The following is a 24,355-nucleotide window of genomic DNA, read 5'->3' on the forward strand; positions in this document are numbered from 1 at the left end:
TGGGCATGGTTGTTGGGTCGATGGTTGGACTCGATGATCTTAGAGGTCTTTTCCAACCTTAATGATTCTATGATTGATTCTAATACATTTTGGTAGAATTACACAAGGTCAGTTGGCTAGAATTGCAAAATGTTAGTTTTGTATGCAAACTGAAGCGCACTGTCAAACATATGAGGCAATAATTTTGCTTCGCTAATAACAGACACCATGTCTACCAACTGAGCATGACTGAGTTCCCTACTTTAACATGACACAGCTTCGAAATCTGCTTTTCATATTATACAAGACCCTGTATGTTTTTTCCTCAGCATAACTTTTGTGATGCTTTTGGACACAGTTATGACTTTTAAACAATGATGCTAGCTGTTAGACGACACCAAAAAGCATAGGACCAAAACCAATCATGCGGATAACATCACACACTAATTTTCAAGTGTGAGTTCTGAAGGGTTTACTGAAGTCCTGCCACTTCTTTCCATAAGGAAGTACTGCACTCTTTATCCGAATCGGTTGGATAACAGGAAGATTATTTTCCTTTAGTTTCCTAAAAAATTAAGTCAGAAATATGGTTCACGTGACTCTCCTCCTAGCAGTGGATACTATTTAAAATGTTACTTTATAGGCTTGTGACCATTTCTATTGTATTATCTTAGTCTCAGCACACCATTAGAGCTTGCTAAAATCAACTACTTCTAAGTACTTCTGCTTTAATTATCATATATCAGAGGTTGCACAAATAACACCTCTACCATTTTAGTTATCAGTGCATAAAGCAAACCTGTCAGGTTCTTAGCCACCATTTGTGAAGATACTATTTAGGATTTTGCTTGGACATTACCACAGTGATTACCTAAAAAGAATACATTTCCAACAACTGCAGATCTTGCCCAGAAAGAAATATTTATTTCTAAAAAGATTTTTTTAAATATTTTTTAAAAATCTGTTTCACATAAAGCCCGGATGGATGGAGAGATACATGCATACCTACCTGTAGTAAAAAAAAAAAAAGATTACATCATCACTTATATATTTATATTCTATCAGTCCACCCATACTATTAACATAAACATCAAATCACAATTTCTTCCATGGAGGAATTATCTTCCATTTGTTCTAAGCACTGAAATACGAAGAACAGGTGTTTGGATTTAATTCCAAATGAGAAATGCAGCTTTTTGGCATGGAAATAGTTTAGCAAATGGCTGAAATGCGGAGATTTGTTGGCCTGTTTCTGTGTTTACTTGCAGCAATATGACACTTACAGGTCGCACTGTTAAATACTAACCCAAAAATGGAGATGGAAGTGATCAAATTAACATAGTCAGATCATGGGTCAGGTCAGAACATACACACGTGGATAAGATCCTTAGGAGTACTCAGTACTAGTTTATAAAAGCTCTATTGATACACAAAGAAAATCTTTCTTTGCCTCAAAGGAATTCTTTTCAAATGAAAATGAATGAGTAAGATCAATGCTAAATACTTTACAGTGCTAAATGCTAAAAGATTTAGGACTTGATTTTGTGTCCTCTAAACCCACATCGGACAAAGGTTTGACTTCAATGCTTATGTTCATTGCTTTGTTCAGATCTGTCATCACCCTTGTTCGGAGGGTATTTTTTTGAAGGTCCTCTGTATCAGCCAGAGTTTGAGTTTTGACATGTTGGAGACTTCACAATAGGGACAAACAAAAAGTTTAACTTATCACTGATAATTTTTAAAACTAGAAGGACATATCATGCATTGTGGCTGAAAAATCATTAGGATTAAGATTGTCAGCGTATTACATCTGAATAACCAGTGGCATAGTCCCTACACAATTATATATATAAAGCAAAACCAAAAAAGCCCCTCAAAAACAGAACAAAGAGAAAAAAAAACAAACCAAAACTAAAAGCAAAAAGCACAGAACAATAGTCTGTTTAACTTAACCTCTTGAACTTTATCATTAGGCTTGCTGTTCTATTGTTGTTGTTATGTTTTAGCTTGCTTGCTTTCTTTTTTGAGCTTACTAACAAGGCCTAAGAAGTTAAGTCAAACATTCTTCAGAGAATGAAAATACAATGATAAGGAATAATAATAAAAAAGAAATAAAGAGCACGGGTCAGCAAATGTAGACTGTACTGGGAGCCAGGCACCATTCCCAGCTCTTCCGCTCACCCGCCATGTAATTAAGGGCAAATCTTTTCACCGCTCTAAACAATTCTGTTCTCTGTCCGCCGTCTCCTTAAATTATAATTTTGTTGGCAGCCCAAAGAATAATATTTGTATATCCTCATACACACATATACATGTGTGTCTATGTCTATATGTATGTATACACACTGCATGGCACAGGAGGGCTCCGTTTAGAGGCTATAAAAAGAATAATAATCATAATATGTTATAGTTTAAACAATAAAATAGGAAATAGCCTTAGCAGATTTTTTTGAGTACTATTAAATGAAGGCTTTCAAAAAAAAAAATTCAGCACCACCCATTCTAGCCCTAAAATCTCACCAAAACCACTGAAACAAAACCCCTCAGGTCCAAAACACACAGAATGGATCCAAATGCATCTGAATTAGATCTATTTGCCAACATATTTCTACTCCTACCACAATAAATACCACCAATAGACATCCCTGGATTTTATTCCATAAACATGCTGACGAGCCTAAAGCAACCAAATTGAACTGATACAGGAAATCTATAAAGAAGAAGAACACCTGTCAGTGGAGGAACACTTCTCAGATAACAGTTGTTTAATTTGTAACCTCTCAGTCCTGATCCTTGAGGAGAAGCTACTTAACATCTTCCAAGGACAAGCCTGAGAACTAAGATTGACAAGTGGATATGACAAGTGGATAAATGAGATTTAACGATAGTGGTTTTATGGCACATTGTGACCTCCCCTCCTCCCTTCTTTCTTCATCTTAGGGATAGAAATCTTTCCCCTTAGGAGAATGTATTACCATCTCTTTGCCATCCTGCACCTTTCTTCCTTCCGATCTCTTTCACCAAATCTACCTTACCTTTCAGAGGTGGTTCTTAATTAAACTATGAGCTGACTTTTTTTTAGCTTTCAGATCTGCTGCATCTATTTCAGGGACTGAAGAAGAGCTTGAATGTCTGAACCCTTCTTTAATTTTTCCAGGTATGCTGACATAGCTAACAAATGTGTTAGATTTATCTACAAACCCCATCTTAGTTATGTCCTTCAATCACCAGAGTTACCCCAAAACAACTGTGCTTGGTTAATGACTGTTTTTTTTGGTTTTTTTTTTTTTTTTAAAAAAAGGGTATATGGTACAACCCAGATTTTTTTAGACCTCAGTTTTTATCTATACCCCTTTGCCTAGTGTTTCTTAAAAACAGGTTTAGAGCTTTCAGTGGCTGTTAGACTAAGAGATGGCTCCTGGACTACAGATCATCCGTAACACTCACCTTTCCACCCTCATCAAATTTTCCCACGTGAAAAAACCATTCTCGAGAACAGAACCAGGTTGGCATGATCACAGTAGGTCCATGGGAGGTAAACACCTAGGAAAAGGGTGAAAAAAGCCAGTCTTAATTAATAGAATGTCAAAACCAGCATCTGTTGGGAAGCAAAGTATGCATTCACCTGAAATCCTGCAAATACTTACGCCTATATTTACTCTTTAGCAGTTTTAAGCACTGAGAAATGCAAGTGCTTAAAATTTAGCATGCACTTAGTGTTTAAACTGTGGTATATACCAGCACCTTTGAGGTGTCACAGCCAAACAGATGAATCTACTTCCTGCTTCATATTCCATAACCTTCTCTTCTATCATAAGTTGCAACACATGCAGAGTACTTCAAACTTTATTTCAAATTTAGAGAGGCATACTGGTAATGACGCTTCTATTAATAATGGCAATGTTGATACTGAAGTGAATGAATTGAGAAGAATCTTAAAAAGTTAAAGTCCTTAAACTCAACCCTACAATTGTTGTGCATTGATTTTCCATTTTATATTCCTTATACATATATTAAGGAGGAGCTTTCATGGATCTTTTATTTCTGCCAAAGACACTTAAATCTTAATCAAGCTTGGACAAGTAAGATGCAATTTATTTTAAACATCACCAGAGCGCTATGGATTTGCTACCCAGTAGTACCTACCTTAAAAGGTAGTTGGAAAGAAAATGCTTTAGGGACTGAAAAGGAAGTGGCTATTAATTTCATCCTCTTGACTAGTGACAGCCAAGAACTATACAAATGGTTCTTTGCAGCTTTAAACAAACTTGTTTTAAACACAACTATGAAATAAACCAGAATCTGGATTACGGAAGGTAAACTGGTTCTTTCTTTTATTACAAGATGAAGTATCTAGCCAAACAAGAGACTGAACTTGTCAAACAGAATGTGCAAAGTTAAGACAGGAGACTGTGCCTGCTTCCAAAGAACTACACAGGAAATAAAGAGCACAGCCTGGTTTAAAAGGGCAGAAGAAAGAAACCTCACAATTACTGCCAGTCTTCAAACACTAATGAAAATGCTGATCTTATGAGCAGATGATTTCATAGCATGCTATAGTGGTAATATTAATATCCCTGTATAGTTCAGATTTTTAAACATCAGTGCATGAATGTAAATTTTATCACATGCATCTAAGCATTTACTTTTTAATGGTGTTCCTCTTGATTTCAACCTGGGATGGAGCTCCTTAAACTCCTCTTATGCCTGGTAACTTCAATTTCCACAGATAAACATGGATTTAAAGCCCAAATTTTACACACTCAGTTCTATACAGACACTTAGACCAACTCTCTAAGCAAATTAGATTAGAAATCTAGTAAAAATTCAACACATGATCTACTCCCACTTTTCTTATGGCATGAATCACCTGACCAAACACAGGCATCCACCTTAGGGTGAAACACACTGCATGCTAACTCCAGGAACATAATGATAGAACTTCACTGTCTGTAAAGGGGTCCTAGGGTGACTCATCTCGATACAGACACTTAAATTTTAGGCAGTCATATTTAGTCAGAATAATCCTATTGCTTAATGGCTATGACTTAACACATTAGCAGCTTGTTCATAACTGACATACGCTAGCTTCAGAGGTCCTAAATGTCAAGAACTCCCCCAAAAAGTCAGTGGGAGCTGAAAGAGTCAAAACAATCCCAGACTAGAGCAGACGTGATTAGTCAGTACATGGTTATTAGCTCCACACTAATTACAAGGGCAATTGAGTATGGCCTGAACCGAACAATGACCAAACAGTAATCCCAAAAGAAAACAACAGTAGGGAGAAAAGCTAGGCTAGAATGCATTGCATTGAATCTCATTTCTGAATGAAAGAAAATCTTCAAAAGAAAGTCTTGAGCCTATTGGAATACGTGAAATGTGTCTGGAGAGGCTAGAATGCCATTTCCTCAGTGCAGCCAGGTTCATCAGAGAACACAAATGCACTTAATCTTAAAGATGTAGCTCAATGTAATTAGTCATGCTCACGTGCAAAGAGCATAAGTCCCAAATATCTTAGATAATCTGTGTTCCATTGACGTATATACTTAAGTGAAACTACATAGAACAAATTTGAAACACTGAGAAAAAACATCAAAATGTCACTTCTGTTAACATAGATGATATGATGATGATTATATAGTAAACCAAAACACACTGCATACACTGATGTCTTTCCTAAATCAAACAGTGCTCTATGGCTCACTGTCCACCTCAGAGAAGATACTAGAGGGGAATCACACAGACAAAACTGAGACTGATGATGAGGTGGCTGGATTGCCACATATGATTTCAGGGTCTTATCCTTCAAGAAAGTCTTTGAACCTGCAACAGTACACCAGCTAAGAGTCAACGGATCAGTAAAAAAGCTTTTTCTATATGAATATTTATAATGCAACATCAAAATAAACTTTAGGAAATTTAAATTTGTGCTGCTGCCACAATGGACAAATTCATGCTACCTCATCCCTTGCTATGCTAACAATAACACTTGTGAAGCTGAAATTCCTTTTTTTTGTTAGCTTAGTTTTCGGCTGGCTCTGCTCCCTGATCCAACCAACCACAAAAACACTAGTGGCACCATAAAGGAGGATGTAGGAAAACAGGGCACCAAACACAGAGAGGACAGCAAGACCATTCTTTTCAGCAGCAGTATAGATAATCCATAAATAATCTTTAACCTGATAGGGGGAACTGTATGCTCAAAATTTAGATTTACAGTATATCTATATCAATTTATGAGCTCTCCCACTCCTCCTGCCTCTCGCTATGCATCCCAGTCACTTACAACAGCATTGGCACTCACCTGACCCCATGGTCAGCTAGATCAGAGCACTGCATCAGTAAGAAAGCTATTATTTTCTTTTTTTTTTAGTGTTAGTTTTCTATAGCCTTAGTTCTCTGAATGGGTTCACTGTGGGGTCAGACGAGCAATACTGCTGACATACTGGAGGGGGAAGGAACAAGCTTTGGAGAAGAAAACAAGACCTCCCTTTTTGGTCATTGCCCACAGTTAATCAGTCCAGCTGTAATATAAAACTGCACCCTCGGTCTGAATACTTACAGTGCTGGGAGGAGAACTGGCTCAGGAAAAACACTAAACTCCTAGCAACTGTATTGAAACACTGCAGCATTTGCCAAACTTTTGAAAGCTACCTTCAAGAGCTTTTGAAATTTCATCTTCAAGACAAAAAACCCCAACCTCAACCTCCTGCAGTTTGGAAATTCCAGATTTCAGCTTGGTTTAGAGTCAGATGGGAAAGTCTCCTCTGGATTTTTTTTTTGCCTATTCTTGTCATACACACTTCCCAAGGTGTTAAAAAATGGTCGAACTGGCTGACCAATTTATGATTTTATCCATAAATCTTTTAGATTGTGTGGACTGGAACAAGAGAAACAAAAAGCACATGCTAGCCTTAATCTGAAAATCAATCAAAAGCACAATTTGAATTATGATGCAGCTCTGTAACTGCTATGTTTGGTTTTCTTGAAAACGTTCTCCAGCTCTGCCCAACAAATGTCCTGTATCACCTTGGAACCTCAATGGGTTTTCAGTCCTCCTCGAGGAGTTAATTCAGTATATTGGAAAGCAGTTTGGACCTGTGAACCTTTCACACACAGCTGTATTGGAAGATTAATGCTTAATACAGTTGTCATTAATTACAGTACACTGTATGCTGTAAAGACCATCTAAATATAATCTAGTTGAATGAAACCAACTTGTTAAAAACTAACCCCAGAGCTTGTAGATGAAGGTCTAAATCTGCTCAGATTTAGAATTCCTGAAGAACACAGTGTTGTCATAACCAAATTGGAATCCATCATCATCAGTTTCCAGGTGATGGACACAGGCTGCTACTTCAGCACCATATTTCTTAAATTATTTAGAACTTTTATTGTCATCTTGTTTTATTCCAAGGATCAAGTAGCAAGTAATTGAAACTGATTTATTCTGGTTTGTTCTTGCTAACTGTTTAGCTATTGAATTACATTCAACTATTACAGAGAGTCTCTGAAAATAAATCTAAAGAATATAAAGAGTTGATAATGTGACTTTCATTTGTTGTGTTTCAAAGCTGTCAACAGCACATGTAATTCTGGTCCCTACTGATGCTCACTTCAGATCATGTCAGCATTCAATACGAAATTTAAATTCCAATACTGAGAAAGGCATTCATGTGTTTATAGTAACTCTTCAAGTAAAGTTCTATTTGCTGAACCAGCAAATCAAAATCTAACAGCCATGTGCCAAAAGAATACATGCAGATGGTGAAACAACCTTATCACATTATGTCATGCAGAATACAGAGAGGAAACCAGGCAGCTCACAAGAGCAACCTATTTAATCAAGGGTCCAGACTGCTTTCCAGTGTAACAAGCTAATTCCCCAAAATACACTACACATTTAATTCTACTTATGCTATAGCATTTAAGAAAATTATATCCACACAGATCAAGGATTAGAAACAATCTCCTATGTGATGATAAATAAAGCTTTCCAATACCCAGGGTCATACATTAACACGTTAGAAGGTGAAAAAGAAGACAAAACAAAAAAATCAGATGGCGGAGGGCCACGATGTTTTTGTGAACTGTAGGCAGACCATAGGCTAAAGGACATCACTCCTGACTTAGAAAAATTATGTGTTAAGATACCAGTGCATTAATTCAGCAGTGAATGTACCAGGACCTCATTACTAAAGATTACCAGGTTTACATCCAGAATCAGGTGCATGTATTAGTGCAACAGAAGAGGTACGGAACATAGGGAAGAGAAGAAAAGACTCCTTTATCCTACTTCAAAAGAGTATTAGGCAACTAAGATTTTTCAAAAAAAAGAATTACAACAAACTTTACCAAGCTTTAAGGAACCTAAACACCCAATCTGGTATGGATTACATTCACTTAGTTTATATTGTACTGAACTGTTTAACCCTTTCCTATGCCTATATAAATAATTGCCTGTATCACCTAATCATTGCATGCTTCGACATTAGCTGAAAATCCCTGCTCTAAAGAAGCCGGGATCTGGCACAACAAAAAGTACATTTCAGAAATAAAACATGCCATGACTCTCCATACTGAAAGGTTGATATAGACATAGTAATTCTGGTACAGGCTTGACTAAAAAATCAGCGTTACTTGACCTTCACAATCCCAAACTCTACTTAGCAACAAAACTAATCAAAAAGAATTCAAGAGTCCTGAGAATTGCTAATGCCACTGAAAGCAGAAAGCATTCAGCACCTCCGAGAAGGTATTCCAGTCCTGCTCCTGGAAAAATTATGACCTACAGCTCCCCATGATTTCCTCAGGATTTGAAGCCTTAACGAAGGCTGAAATGTTTCACAGTTTGTAGGAAACACAGACTCTTTGCAAGAATGGAACCAATGAGAGCAGCTGTAAGATGATGCTTTCTCAGTTGCTGTATCTGTTTTTCTATCTAGTGCTTCCTACCACTGCTTGAAGGAACCTATATTGTTTCTTTTCTGTAACAACTAACTAGATTATACAGCTAGTTACCTTTCCAATATATAGCTGGAGAGTAGGTGTACTGCACTGCAGAGATGTTCTCTTACACCTCTGAGTACAATCCCTTCCAACATTTCAAAACTTAATTGAGATTCAATTTAAGATACTATAAAAAAAAAAGTGTTATAAAAGGGTTATAAAAGTTAAGTGATCTCTCTCTTTGGTCAATCTTCCACGCAAATACAGTCCAATGATATCAAATCTGTACAAGCTGTGGTAATAATAATTTATATTTTACCTACACTGTATGATTGACAGTTAACTTTTTTGAAATGTATGTAAAAAGTCTTAAGCCTATTCAAAGGTGCAGCCAGTCAAAAGCAAAGTATAGAATACCTACGTAACAAAGTATTACATGATTTATGGAGTGCCAGGAATATAAATAAATATAAAAAAAAGAAATCTGCATTCAAAGTTATTAGAAACCTAGTTATATAGGCTAAATAGTAACACTTGACAGTGTTCACCTTCATACATAGGCTGTTTTCCTGAAAGCCTAGAAGGTTAACCAAGACATAAATGGTATTACATGAAAAGCTGACGTTTGTTTTTTGTTTTATATTTTTATGCAGATTGAAAAGAAAAAGTGTTCATTAAAACATTTATGGTATATTTTAATACTTTCTAAAGCATACCTAAATCTCGGGGAAGATAATGCGTGAATCTCTCACACAAATCCCTGCTCCTCACTCCCCTACATCCCAACGCTTCCAGTTCTCATGATGTAAGCAGAGGACAGTAATGGGAGGAAAGTTGGGAGAGCAGTAGTGCGGGGAGAAAAAAGTTGAATTTGTTTGAACTGCTGTAACAAACTCCCTTGTCCCTCACAGTTTATTACGTTCTTAGTGCTTTTCACCAGGCCATTCACTTTAAGAAAAACATGATAGTCCTTTTTATAGCTATTTGACCATTATACCAAAACATAAAATTCTATACAAATAGTATTCCCTATGTTATATAAAATTTTAATATCAAGTCTCTACACTGTTGGATGTGAAATCACCATCTGAAAATGAGTAAGAGGGTGTGTATTAACATGGCATCACTTCCTCCTGACATCTCTGGCTACAACAGAGCGCCACAAAGAATGAAATGCAGGGTAAAGACTTCTTGTATCGGGCTGCACTCTATCGACCTTTTTTTTTTTTTTTTTTTTTTTTTTTTTTTTTTTTTTTTTTTTTTTTTTTTTTTTTTTTTTTTTTTTTTTTTTTTTTTTTTTTTTTTTTTTTTTTTTTTTTTTTTTTTTTTTTTTTTTTTTTTTTTTTTTTTTTTTTTTTTAAATCTGCTGCTGAAAGGAAATCTGTTTACAAATTTTCCAAAGGTAAATATATTAACTTTGGGTTTATAGTCTAATGCATATGTATTGAATTAGCTGTGTTTTTGCTTTATGTGAGCTAGCCCATGCCAGCCTCATTGTGCTGGATAATTGAGAGCTGACTATACTGCTGAATATCTCTTTTTTTCGTAGTTGAATGCTCCTAGTAAAACCCAATAGCAAGCGCCATTCTTCAGTCTTTTTCAGAGCTTTTATCTACTAATGACGATGAATTAACCTACTGCTGAAACCAAAAGAATAGATGCATGCAAAGGGAATAGCCTGTATGATTTTAGCATGTCTCACATCTTTTTTCCTTGTCTGTAAGCCGCTAAAAGTGGTCTTTGTAACATCCATGCCTTAACAAGTCTCTCTCATTCTTGGAGAGTTTCCAGTATTTAAAGAGTCAAGTATTTACAATGGAAGAATTACTCCATCCAGTAAAATGAAGCATTCTGTACCAAGAGGTTGTCTACTTGGCTTGCTGTTTATGCTGAGCTTTTACCACGGAAGAAAGAAAACAATATGCTTAAAGTCTTATTAGCAGATACTAAATTGTGGTTAGAACAAACAATCTGCTAATAAGCAGCACTGATCAGTGCTCATGTAGTAAGTCTTAAAAATGATCTTTCCATTTGACTTTTGGACACGTCCTTTAGTATTTTTGCAAGACGAAGACTGAATAGGTCTTTTAGATTTTGAGACAGTACCCAAATGAAGGTAATCTCAAGAATATATGAAAAACAAAAGATGACATAAATATCCTTCTTGCAATAATAGGACAATTCTATTCTTACAAAAAGTTATAAAATCTGTAGTGTTCAGAAGATTATTTGAAAGTAAGTATTATTAATTTTCTGTCTATAAAAACATCAGCTATGTTTGTAACTTATTAAATAATATTTAATAGATAACAACATATACAGCATGAAGATAATAATGCCAGCCCTGCAATGGTCTGGAAAATCCTCTTTTCTTCGGATTCACACTGTTACCTCTGAGGAACATCTCCTGCTTCAGTGGTAAGGAGTGCCAGCTCCGGGGAAGCAAGACTGTCCTGCCTTTTAAAGTGGATGATGCTATGTCCACAAGTAACAAAGCATTCAGTTGTTTGCTTCTCTAAAACGTGCTAGTAAAGAGGAAAACAAATTCACATAAAAAGCAACACATGAAACTTTTCCACATACCACCTTCTAAAATCAATGTTCAATTGATATGTGAATAAACCTCCTGACAAATCTCAACTTCAGCGAATTTTAAAATGCAGGTATTTTGAGAGAGAAACATGAAATATTTTTGCGTATTCAGGTTTATCCAACAGCATAACATATCCTACCTACTACTGTTCACTGATTCTCCTTTTCAAATGAATGTTCATGTTATGAAAGTTGTATGCAACTTGGAAGTGGGGGAACATATGAACCTCAGTTAAAGGAAAGAAATACAAGCATCTTCTAAACAAGCATAGAATTGTAGGGAAGGAGATCACTTTCGAATTTGAAAAGTTCAGCTGTGTGCTAATGTACATGCAAAAGATCCACAGGAGAAATATTAAATATTCATGCAAACTTGCGCTATTTATTTCAATACAAATGGTATTTCTTTTGTGTGGTTTTTTTCCCCTATAGGCTTTTAACATTTAGAGTAGGTAAAAAGAGAAAAATTAGATCAGATCTTAGACTACATATTCTGATTATTTGATTAACAACTGCAATAGTAGAATGTTTTCTTTAGGAAATCAAAGCAAACTTTACCCTAAATCTCTCCCTCATGTCTTCCATCATATCACAAGTCTTTGGGGGGTATCAAAGTACCAAATGCATTCCAGTGCCCCGAGAGTGTTTGATTTGCATTCTGTATCGCTTCAAAATTGTGAATGGGACAACAAAGAAAAGACAGAAAATAAAAATCAGTTATTTAATTATTTTAGAAAAATAAACTTCAGTGCTAGTACAAGAAACAGTAACGCAATATTTTTCACAGGGGGGGAAATTAAATTCTTCTCAGAGTTTTGTTTTCTATAAATGGCCTAATACTAGTCTTCTCGCACACTGTTTCCAATCTTTTACCCCACAATACACTTTCTCATAATGATATATACTAACTGAGGGGGGGAAAAAAACCCAGTACCTCAGCAAATTTTTTACACACACATACATTTTTGGTAATGAAAGGGACCTAACACATGTCAAGAACCCAGTCATCTGTTACAACAGTTTGTTTTTCAACAGTGCAGAAGACAAAACTGGAAAGACCTCAACCAATCCTGAGAATACACAGAAATAAAGATTAAGTCCCATCAATTTGTAAAAGTCTGAGAAAAAACAGAGCTGAGAGCACTACAAAGCTTTTCCCTCCTATCTGCATTCTCTTGTTTCAGCCTCCCTAATAACTTGTTGATGGGTTTATATGTGGGATTTGATTTTTTAGGTTCTTTCACTGCCTCCCAGCCAACAATCTGATCAACATTTCCTTTTATTTGTGACTGCCTACTCTATAACCAAAACTCTCATAGCATGGGTAGTTTGAAGGTCATATTGTATCTCTGAAATTGGGCTCTAAGTATGCATCACTTCTGGCATTTATTCCTACGTTAAGTTCTGTCTGAACTTGGCATTCCCTGTCACTGGTTTGAATTAGTTACTATTCAGACAGTCAGTCATTCAATCTATCCAGTGTGTTAATATATTTTCAAAGTCTCAAGAATGCAGTAAGAAAGAAGGTAATAAATAGCTTAAGATCTTCCAAGTGGAGGCTGGTATGAATTAGCTTCAGGGTATCTATGCTCCCATTAGAACAATACAAATCAACAATAAAGAGCAAGGATTAGGGCCCAAATTCAGCCTAAATCAGAGATGCATAAGCAAGCAGCCTAGGCAGTATGGGTCCTCCCTACCATAGAGAATTTCTGCCATGGAGCAACTCAACTCACCTAAGATCTCTGCTGCCATCTCTAATGAATACAGTGGAGCTCCTAGAGAATGAGGCTTCTAAATTCACTAGTTCAGGTAAGCACCTTTAAATGGGTGAATATCCACCTAAGCCTCATGTATCCATACATTCCTATAATCAGACTATTATAATTATCCTCAAATTGATTAAATGAATTTCTGTAATAAGAAATCCTCTCTAAAAAACTGCTTCAGTATGCTATGTGAATCTGATAATAAGCAAAGTGCAGCTAAAATGTTCAAAGAATTAAAAGGAAGTAAATTCTGCTACACATATGAAAAAGATTTTTTACATTCTTTTTTAATACGTTTTTCTTATCCTGTCCTGCAGAAATATTTACACCGAAAAGGATAGTAGAGATGTACTATCCGGCACTCAGCATGTATCATTAGTAAATAGTAATGGCATCGTAGAAACGTGGCAGCAAAAATGGTCTTGCTATAATTTCAAAGAAAAAATATTAATAACTATCTAAAGGAAGCCAACTGAATCAGAAAAGAAAATGTTGATTTTCCAGCTGCCAAAAAGTTGAAAATCAGCGGAGGAAACAGATGCTAGAATTGCGCTTAATGTAATTTAAAATTTGAAAACAGAACAGCAGTTTTCGCTATACTCAAAACCAAATACAGTTATAGCACCAGCTGGGAAGAATCTACTAAGCAGCTCATGTGATTTAGATCTTTGAAAGTTTCATGGGTCACTCAACATAAACGCCTTTCTTTGTCACACACATCCCTGCTAAAAACGATTAAGATTTAAAAGAGGTTTCAAATCTCTGAATTACAAATTCTGAAAAAAGGTAGTGTAAAACACAAAAGCACAATAACAATGTATCTTAGAAATACTGTGTTTAAAAATATTTAATAATCCTAATTTCCCTGTCATTACTTTGTAAAATTGACCTAAAATCTTTGATAATTTTCCCCAAACTCCATGAAATTGGTAGCAAGAACTTTGCACATGCTACTTATACAAAAATAAAGTAAGACAAAACACAGCAATCCAAGAGGAACTTTCAGCAAAGTTCTCTCTATGTTTTTTTCCAAAAATCGTTGATGCAAATTATTATGAAGGTTGGCCCAATCTTTTCTGTAGTAAGGGAAGACACCAGTTTGGACATTCCTATAAGGAACAGCAAATCTCTCTGACAGCATAGATGGAGCGTTCAGTGTTACAAACTAAGCAAATTAGGAGTTTCACTGCAACAAACAAGTCACGGTGACAAACAACTATAACTTTGAAGCTCAAGTAGAGTAACAGCATTAATCAGATCTCCCAATAAGGCTTTATCTAACTTAGCTTTGTATTAAGCACAATCAATATATCAACAATACTTATTTCTATTTCTCATAAAATATTTACTATTCTTCATATTTGTTGTATTAAGACATTATGACTTCTAACTACTATTTTGACTCTAGACATCCACTGAAATCTATGAAAAATTAAGCTTCTAATTAACAACGTATTATGATTTCTAAACATGAAGCTCTGAGTCCCTGCGCAAGATCCAAAAAAAGTACTTGTCTAGAATGGTGGCAGCCCTGCCCTGCAGTATCCCTGAACACATTCAGTTGGAGTTCCTCTTGGCCAGCGCAGGCAATTCTGGCTGTTCTGAATCCAGTTCAGAAACACCTACAACCTTCTCCGCATCGCATAAGAAACTCGGCAAATCTAACGCACTGGGAATTAGAGTCCCGCGTTTGGTTTAATAACATCCAACATAAGCACTATAACCTCTTTTTGGAAGTGGGGATCTCTGCCCTTTTCAAAACTGCACCACTTCACAGGGAAATCCTATGTAAAAATAAATATAGAACCAGAAGGATCCACATATTGCAGTAACAGAGTCTAAGTTCCAAAACCAGCATAACCTCAGAAATAATCTGTTAAATCCTGATTCAGGAAACCATTGCTTTAGTAGCGTATACGTAGGCAAGCTGCGTATCTTTAAATATTTAGCTAGGTTGAGACACTTATGAACAGCAATTTTTCACACATGCACATGTGTTATTCTGCCCCAGCAAAATTCTTTGGAGATTGGAAGGAGAAAAAGGCAGCTTTTTAAAGAGAAAATGGATCTTGAAAAAATATGCCAATTCATCTATATAAGCTACATTTACGTTGCAAAGGTTACCCACGTCTTCTCTACTAGCAACAAATCTTCTTTTCTAATTTGAATTCAGCAAGAGAACTGTGAGTTGTGATCTTCCAAAAACAGCTGAGGCATTTTAGCCACGCACCCAGTTTCATGATAATAAACATGTTCTTCCCCTTCAAAAAAAACTTCAAATACTGCCAAAAGACCATAAAACTAATGAGGTATAATACCTTCAGGACTTGTTATTCTGGCATACTTCAACCAACACCCTGCGAAAAATGACAGCAATGCTGGACCTATGAAATGTGGCTGTGTTAGTGCAATAAGTGGTCACCGAGGTACCAGCCAAAGAAGAAAGAGGGAACTCCCAACAGCAGTTCTCTGGACTCAAACCTTCAAACTCAGCAACATAATTTCTAAATATGCAAAAAATACTGACTGGCAAGTCTTCCAGCTTGCTCATGAAAATGAAGAGAAGACTTGCTCTTTAAAGCTTGTGGAACATGAAAAGATGTCCTGTTCAGTTAAAATTTCAATTTATTTTTCTACCTCACTGAAATGTGAGAAATCTTAATTCTAAGAAAAAGTAGAGAATATGGTGCTGTATGTTCTTGCTGCTATTTGTACTGTATGACTGCCATGGCAAATAAGGAAAGAAAATATCCTCCAGGCTGAGAAAAATCCCACCTTCAATAGAAGTACCAGAGGAAATCAGGGAAGTACACTTACTTTAAGCCATACACATACTTTACCACTTCCCTGCACCAGGTGTGCCAACTTTTTAGCATTGAAGCAAGTGTGACACTTCAGGGACTTTAGTTTGAATTAGGTTGTTTCTAATCACCTCTTCCCTTCATTTCCAAGGGGAACTTCTCACATGTTTCATTCTATACGATGATACTATGTTTATATCAACTGCCACTTAGAAAAGACATAAACCAGGTTTATATACAGTATCTGCAAAATGTAAAGGTAAAAAATTACACGAAGCTGCTGTACAGTGTTTTAAGTTACATGGAAGATGTTTCTGTTTCCACTTATATCAGTGAAAATATAGACTACCTTCGTTGACTTCAGTAGAATTACTGCACCCAATGCATAACTGGATGTAATGTTTATACCTCTTGATCCATAATACATTTCTGACATATCTACAAGATCCTTTGCAGACAGACATAAGCTCTCTCAGAGACAGGAGGTATGTTAGTTCAGGCGTAGTGCCATGCAAAGCCTGGACACACGGCTTCCAATCAGATCAATGAGTCAGCAAAATTAATTAATCTTTGAATGGGATAAAACTCCTCATCTTCTGCATTCAGAAGAATGCATCAACATACGCAAAACAGAAGGCATTTCTGCTGATTTACGAGGCCTTCTAAAATGGCTTGTCCAAACACCAGGTCACTGGGACATCGAGAGTGTACCTGAAAGACTTTAAGAAAGTATAAATATTTTAAAGCACAGCTGCAACTAAAAAAATCTCCCATTTTCACACACAGAGCAAAGTAACAGACACTTCTATTTTATCACCACCAAAAGATGACTGGACAAGTTTTACTCAGCCTTACCATATTACTTTTGATAGTTCTGTGACAGGCTGAGCTTATTCTCAATTTCCAAGTCACAGAGTTTCCAACTTCCAAGCTATCGGTCCAGATACACTTCTGCACATCCCTCCCCTTCGAATTTGCCCTGCTAATTCCACTGAGCCCCACTGGCTACCCCATCCCATCGTCTTCTCTCAAGTGCCTGCTCCCACATCAACCCCACAGTGGGATTACCGACTGCAGACAGCAGTTTGCCTTTCATGTCACACTCAAATTCAAGTATTCCTTCTTATGCTTGCAACTTTCATTAAATAAGGAAGGGTGTGTCTTCCAGTTTTACTTTAGGGAACACAAAATAAACAAGCTGTCCTTTGAAGGAAAAGGATAGGAAAATAACAAGGCCTTCAAGAAAAGAAAAAAAAGAATAAAAGAAAAAAAAGGAGAAAACTTGAAACTTCCTATGCTGTCACAGCTGTTCTGGTCCTTGTATTCTGTTTAAATATTTTGCAGTCTAACAGTCAAACAGTCCAAAATAACATAATACGTATGCTGTACAACAACTATCAGACCTGGATTATCTCATTTCTGCTGCAACATGAGACCTATCACCTCTTCACACGAATTGAAATAAATAAATAAAAGGAAACTTTTAAGATCAATGCCATGACAAATGATTCAAATCTCATCTTTTGCTAAATCTTAGCAAGCTAATTATATCTTTTGATAACAAAATATTCATTGTAGCTCAAAGAAAATAGTGTATTTATGATCTAAGTATTTTTGGCAGAAGTATACTTATCGAACTATAATGTTATAGAATTAGTTAACAAATTTTTATTTCAAATAAAAAGATATGTACCTTGAGGGGTTAGTTTATCTTTTGAGCTACACAAAAGAAAAAAAGGATAGCCATCATTGATTCAAATCAACTTACTCAAGTTAAAAAACACCATGCTTTCTTCCTACAAACCATGCATTTCCTAATGATGACACTTTATAGAAATTGCAAATTACTCTAGCTTCAGTAGTCATTTACTAAAAATGAATCTCAATGTTTACTGTACTAAACTAAATATTGTAAGTCAGAAATACTATGAAAGAAGAATGGGTACATAGAAACATGTTCCTCTTGGATTGCTGTGTTTTAACAGATGTTATTTTCACAGGGTAGTAACTTTTAAAATCTCCAGTGAAGTTTTTTCAGTGATGAACACCAATACAAAGGTTTGCTTTTTAAGCATATTTCATGCATTTCATTCCTTTCCTTTATGAAAAAAGGTCTGGGTCAATGTTCTTTTTGTTTAAATCAAACTATGCATAGTTTCGACAGCATCTTAGTGTTTCACTAATTTTTTCAGTATTATCACCTGTTGTCACAATAACCTTGTTGTTCTAAATTGTTCTAGACAAAATTTATTTTCTTAACTTACTAAGAATAATAAGGTAAGTAATTAGTGTTCTCCAATTCAACATAATTTCTTGTTAGCCAGCTGTAATCAGAAGATATCCTTAGCATTGCAGCTGCTTCACAAATCCAACGACGACTTTAAATGTCAATATTTAAAATAGCAACAGAAGTTAAAATCCAAAATCCATTCCATATTAAAAACCATAATCTTGTCAGGAATGTCCTTTATGTTCTAAATATTTCCATTTAGTTGAAATAAACCATTCTCTTGACAAAAACATGAAAGCAAGGCTTTTTCTAATGCAAGAGAAAACTAAGAAATTTTATGCTTTACATTTGAAGCTCTTCCTGAGTGTGCAGTTTCAAAACCAGTTTCAGTCAATCCAGTCAATGCTGCACTGCTCCTAAATGAGCCCTTGGACTGCAAATGAACCCTGCAGCTTTAAAGAAATTGCAGAAACACAGAAATGTATTATATGCTACTATGTGGGCCTGTACTATAATTCATTTTCAACAGTTGGAGCAAAGTATGAGATTTTTACAGCATATTACTTCGCCATTGTTGTTGCTTTTCATAAACAAGATAAATTGTCCTGCAACACATTGGCCTGTGTCCTACAACTCCAAGGCAGTCCAGACCTTGTGTGGCGGGCTGACCTGGGCTGGCTGCCAGGTGCCCACCAAGCCGCTCTCTCACTCCCCCTCCTCAGCAGGACAGGGGGAGAAAATAAGGTGAAAAACTCATGGGTCGAGATAAAGGCGGGGTAAAAAAAAAAAAAAAAAAAAACAACACCCAAAAAAACAAAGGCTGCACATGGAAGCAAATTAAAAACAAACAAAAAAAGAAGATTTATTCTCTACTTCCCATCAACAGGCAATGTCCAGCCGCTTCCTGGGAAGTGGGGCCTCAGTAAGCGTGGCGGCTGCTTTGGAAGACAAACACCTTAATAACAAATGCCCGCCCCCCCACTTCCTTTCTCTTAGTTTCTATTGCTGAGCATGGCACCATACCACAGGAATATCCCTTTGGTCAGCTGGGGTCAGCTGTCCTGGCTGTGTCCCCTCCCAACCTCCTGCCCACCCCCAGCCTAGTGGGCCGGGGGCAAGGGAAGTTGCAGAGACAGCCTTGATGCTGCGGGATCACTGCTCAGCAACAGCCAAAACACTAGTGGGTTATCCGTACCCTTTCCAGCTACAAATACAAAGCACAGCACTATATGGGCTGCTGTGGGGAAGGTTAACTCCACCCCAGCCAGCCCCAATACACCTTGATTTGTACTTTAAAAAAGTTTTTAAAAAAGGGCTTGTGCACTCTGTCAGTAAAATCAAGCAATCTCCTTAAGAGCTGTGCTTCTGAATATTTGCAAATATTTGAAGTTATTTTGTTAGTAGTTGCCATCAGTGAGCAAAACCATGAGGTTTTTAAATGTTTATCTAAAAATTAAAAGCTTGGCTACATATTTAGCCCTCAGTTAAGAGGGTAAACAGCTTCCCCTAAATTCAGCAAAAGACAGAACGTGGTGCTAAAATCTTAAATAAATAACTCAAGATCTGATGACAGATCACAAGTTTCAATCCTGTAAGGAGAAAATTCTTTACTTAAAAGAAAGGCTCTTGGAACTCATAGATGATTTATGTCACCCTTGGGCATTTCTCTCTTGGTCTCAAAACAAAAAAGAAATTGTTAACACAATCTTCTGATCAAAGAGCATCACTAGGAAACAGAATACCAATTTTTCTTTTTGTGTTTGAAAAGGTAAAACATCAGTGTCCTCTGGGAAAAAAAGAAAATTAATCACAAGCAGAATTATGAAAGAAAGATTCAAAGATAAAGGAAGATTAAAATTCAGCTCTGCTGCTAGATAGGCTATCAGCCTCCTGTGCAGACCTTCCACACTAAAAATGCCCAGACCCTGTTCAGGTGCAGACTGCTGAAATCACTCTCAAGATGACAATTGGTGTACCTGACCTGCATGCAGCAAAACCAAACTACATTCAAGTTTCAGTATGGAACAGGTAACTGAAGCAATAGGAGGAGAGAGGAGAGAAATGGAGGGGTGGGGAAGGTGACAGAAATAAAAAAACCCTGCAGAAGACCCTTGGGCAGGATCCAAAAGCTGCAGATAGGACTGCAAGAACTTGTAGAAAAACCTACAAGGCTTGGAACAGTGAGCAAAGAAATTGCTTACCTGTGCTTCCTTTATGCTTTATTCGGGGGGGGGATCAGATTTTGCATGGATAAAGAAACTAGACTATGACAAGAAATATCTGCTGCTTTCATCAGCTTATCCCATAACAGAAACAACTCACAAGACCCCAAAGCCTGTCTATCTACTCAACTCAAAAGAGGTGATGTTGTGTGTAAGGCTAATACCTTTCAACATGTTCCAACACATCTCATAACTCCACAGTTGAGTCTAATTCACATGAAGTCATCTTAAAGCAAAACAAAAGTAACATGATATACCAATTTATTTTATAAATGTCTGCATTTACAGACTAAAACATGTGGATTTGGTTTTAATTTAATCTACGGTTTTATTGATGAGCTTCCTAAATCCATTCTAAATCACCCTACATCAAATAGATAACCGTAAATTAATTTTAATACATTTTCTCACTCTTTGCTGAGCTGTAGAGGCTAAAAGAATATATCATAAAAATCCCTTTTACAGATTTCATATGATACACAGAACATGGAGAAAACAATTTCAATAGTTAATAAGAAATTACTTCCTTGCCATTAACATTTACTTTTTTCTCTGAAAGTTTATGATTCACAGAAAGCAGAAACAACAGATGAGCAAGGAAAACAGTCAAACAGTTTTTATCTGTCTTTTCATAAACATTGCCTCTCAATGGAACCTGCTTGAAGCTTAAGGTTTAGCCCGGTATACAACATATTCCTAATAAGAGGAATGGAGATACTGGTCTGATAGAAAGGGTTGCAGTAGCAGCTTACGAGGAGAACCCAGGGGATGCACTTGCACGGAATATATATTTGGCATATACCAAAATAAATCAAACCAAACATAAAGCTTGTTCACAGTTACGCCTCATTTCATATTTGAATATAGACCACATGTTTGAGGATTAAGCTGGTGAACCCAATCTGTCTCTTCCAGGAAACAGTAATGTAACAATTGGGCTACAGAACTGTCAATTATTTCATATAGACCAGCTGTGCACGAAGCATGTTGTGCTCCAAAACACAGACCCTTGTTACAGAAGATCATCTTCTTGTGCTAAGAACTCAAAACACACCCACATGTAATTGAGCCAGTAGTCTTTCCACAGGAGAAAGAAAACCTACACACATTAATACTGCAAAGAGGACACCAACTACAGTTCAGACTTCTCCCAGTCTGAGGTAGACTTCAAATATCCCTTTTTTCATTTAATACTTCATTTACTGGGAGTGTCTTTTTTTATCATTTTGTATGGGAAATAAACTAAAAAAGGGAAATTGCACTTGCACTTTCCCCATCTACTTTATTGCTGCCCAAATTATGTTTCACCAGACAGCAAGCAGACCTCTACGGAGAAAATAGCCTGCCAAATTCTAGAATTACAGGTTAAAAAACAGACACGAGCCAAATGAGCAGCACAGGATCCATAAATCTCAGGCAATACTAACTTGAACTGAAGCTTATTTTTCCTTTTGATCTCACTCAGCAGATTAACCAGGCTTTTCCAGCGATCAGTACCTAATACTTTGAAAAAAGACACACAGAAAAGCTGACAGTTTTTATAATTCATTTCCAATACTTATGCTTTTTTTCAACTCTTTTCAAGAGTTGATACTTGCACATGACTTCAGAGGTATACAGAAAAGACAGATAGTAAATCCTGATGGGGAAAAGGCCCCTATTGCTTCTCGTCTTGCACTTCTAAGAAAGTAAACGTTAATGTTATGAGTTATGTTAATGACTTAAGTTAATAAGTCATGTTTAATCATATATGTTTTGTAAAAAGCTTCCAGGCAATAACAGCTGAAGCAAGAGCCACAATCTTGTTTACGCGGGTACCTCTCTTTCCTTTAGAAGACAAACTCACAGATAAAGTAAATCAGGTTGTTAAATGAATTACAGAAATACATCAATGAAGTCTCAGCTAGGAATCAGAATGAAGTGGAAGAAATAACCACCGGTACAATTCAGACAGTCACAACTGCCTTAAAGAAAACACGACTCACAAAGTTACTAAAAAATGTCTCTTTTAAAAAATCAAAAGCTTCTTATTTTTGAATGCACGTTGATTTTCATTATTTGAAGAGTTTCCCTGTTGCCTTATGTGACCGTATTACAGGAGCAGGGTACAGTTCCTTCAGTCTTTTTAAAAATGGCACAAGAAAAGTCTCCTGCAGTGGAGAATTCAATTTTGTCCCTCAAATCATCTGACTGACTTACTAAAACAAACATGCATAAGGTTACACAATCTTACGCATAACATAACCTTATTCTGCATATATAACCTTATTACATAACAAACATGCAACAAACGGACACGTTTTAGAAATGTCAGTCTAAACATAAAGATGTACATGATTTTGTGTAAGAATACACCTGCAGGAACAAGACAGAATTGTTGAAATTCTGTTCCAAGCTGACACCACAAGACTTTTAAGTCTAAAGATCCGGTGCCCATGAGTAAATATTTTCACTTACAAGCAGTATTGCTGCCTGTCAGATATGTGCTTATTTTTTTATTTTATAATAAATGCTTCAGGAATACACTGATGACAGAAAAAGGCCACGATAAAAGTGCATACCTCATGTTCCAAAACTATACTTTCTGTCTGCAGTATTGGTATTCATCTCCATACATTTCCAATCCTATGACAAAAGTTTGTGACACAAGAATAGGGCCTAAAGAGAGACTTAGAATACTTTAATGGAGTATCACTTCAAGAAATGAGGTAAACGTTTTACTTCTATTATGAACACTGACATGAATGGTTCAAATGCAATTCCACGCAGGTCAGAAGTGCGCCTTCTCTCAGTAATCAATACAGAGTTAGGATTGTAGGCTGTAGACTTTGGCAGCTTCCCTGTGTCACACTGTGGCAAGCATGATCTGAAAACTCTGAACATAATTCAGTATTGAGACAGGAAAACAGATTAGAAATGAAAATCTTGTTCAAAGTTGATACTTATGCCAGACCCACCAAGTTGCTTAGAGAAAGCTTTATACAGAGAGTTAAAGCTGCTTTGTTAGGCAGCTTTAGAAATATTTTGAGCTGGGAATTTCTCCCCAGTTCTCCCTTCTCCCCTCCCTTTTTTCAGTAAGAACTTCTATGAACCAGTATTCAACTCCAAACTTCAGAAAGCATACAGGGCCATTGGGTCGTCTGCATTACAATGCCTGATTCATCATGTATTTATATCGTAAATTATGTTTCACAATAAGAAAAATAATTTCCTGTCAAAATGAAAATGCCCAATTTTGACAATTTATATGCCTGACCAAAAAATAGACCCCAGCCAAAAAGCCTCATTAACTTAATTTTAGCTAATGCATACCCATATGGAGGCAGAGAGGACAATTACAGATTCATAGTTTTATTATCTGGATCAGAATATTATTTTTTAATATGGGAAGAACGGCCTCAAACAGCTATAAATATATAAATTGTAAAGATACTGGACTACCAACCACATCTGTATTGGTTACATCCATATTTTAGTAAACTTTTAGGTTTTTCCTTATGAAATCTAGAATACTTACCTTAGTAGTTTTAAGCTTCAAGTGATCTCAATTTTTCTCTTAGAAACTTTTTTTGGGAGAGAAATATTGTATATTACCAGTATTATTTTGTATTGTTCCCTTCCAAAAGAGAAGATTTCTGGGGCCCTGCACTGTTCTCTCCAAAGCAGAAAAAAGTAACGTATGAATAAAACAAGTTATATTTGTGAACATAAATAAATCAGTGCTGTCAAGTTTCATTCAGTAACTATGGAACTTTCAAAAATGCCCCTTCCCAAATGCAAATTATTTCTCAGCAAAAGAGCTTTTAAAATTCT

The 24,355-nt window shown here is 36.3% G+C and overlaps 1 protein-coding gene across 1 annotated transcript in view; it reads right to left on the minus strand.

The window, feature by feature from the left end:
* B3GNTL1 (UDP-GlcNAc:betaGal beta-1,3-N-acetylglucosaminyltransferase-like 1) overlaps positions 1-24,355 on the minus strand; it is a 120,517-nt gene that overhangs the window by 37,909 nt on the left and 58,253 nt on the right. Inside the window, exon 4 of the mRNA XM_019472119.1 lies at positions 3,427-3,522. Within this exon, the coding sequence (XP_019327664.1) occupies positions 3,427-3,522 (96 nt within the window). The remainder of the gene's footprint in view (positions 1-3,426; positions 3,523-24,355) is intronic.

The sequence above is a fragment of the Aptenodytes forsteri genome, unplaced genomic scaffold (genome assembly GCF_000699145.1).
Source record: "Aptenodytes forsteri isolate BGI_AS27 unplaced genomic scaffold, ASM69914v1 Scaffold243, whole genome shotgun sequence".
NCBI lineage: Eukaryota > Metazoa > Chordata > Aves > Sphenisciformes > Spheniscidae > Aptenodytes > Aptenodytes forsteri.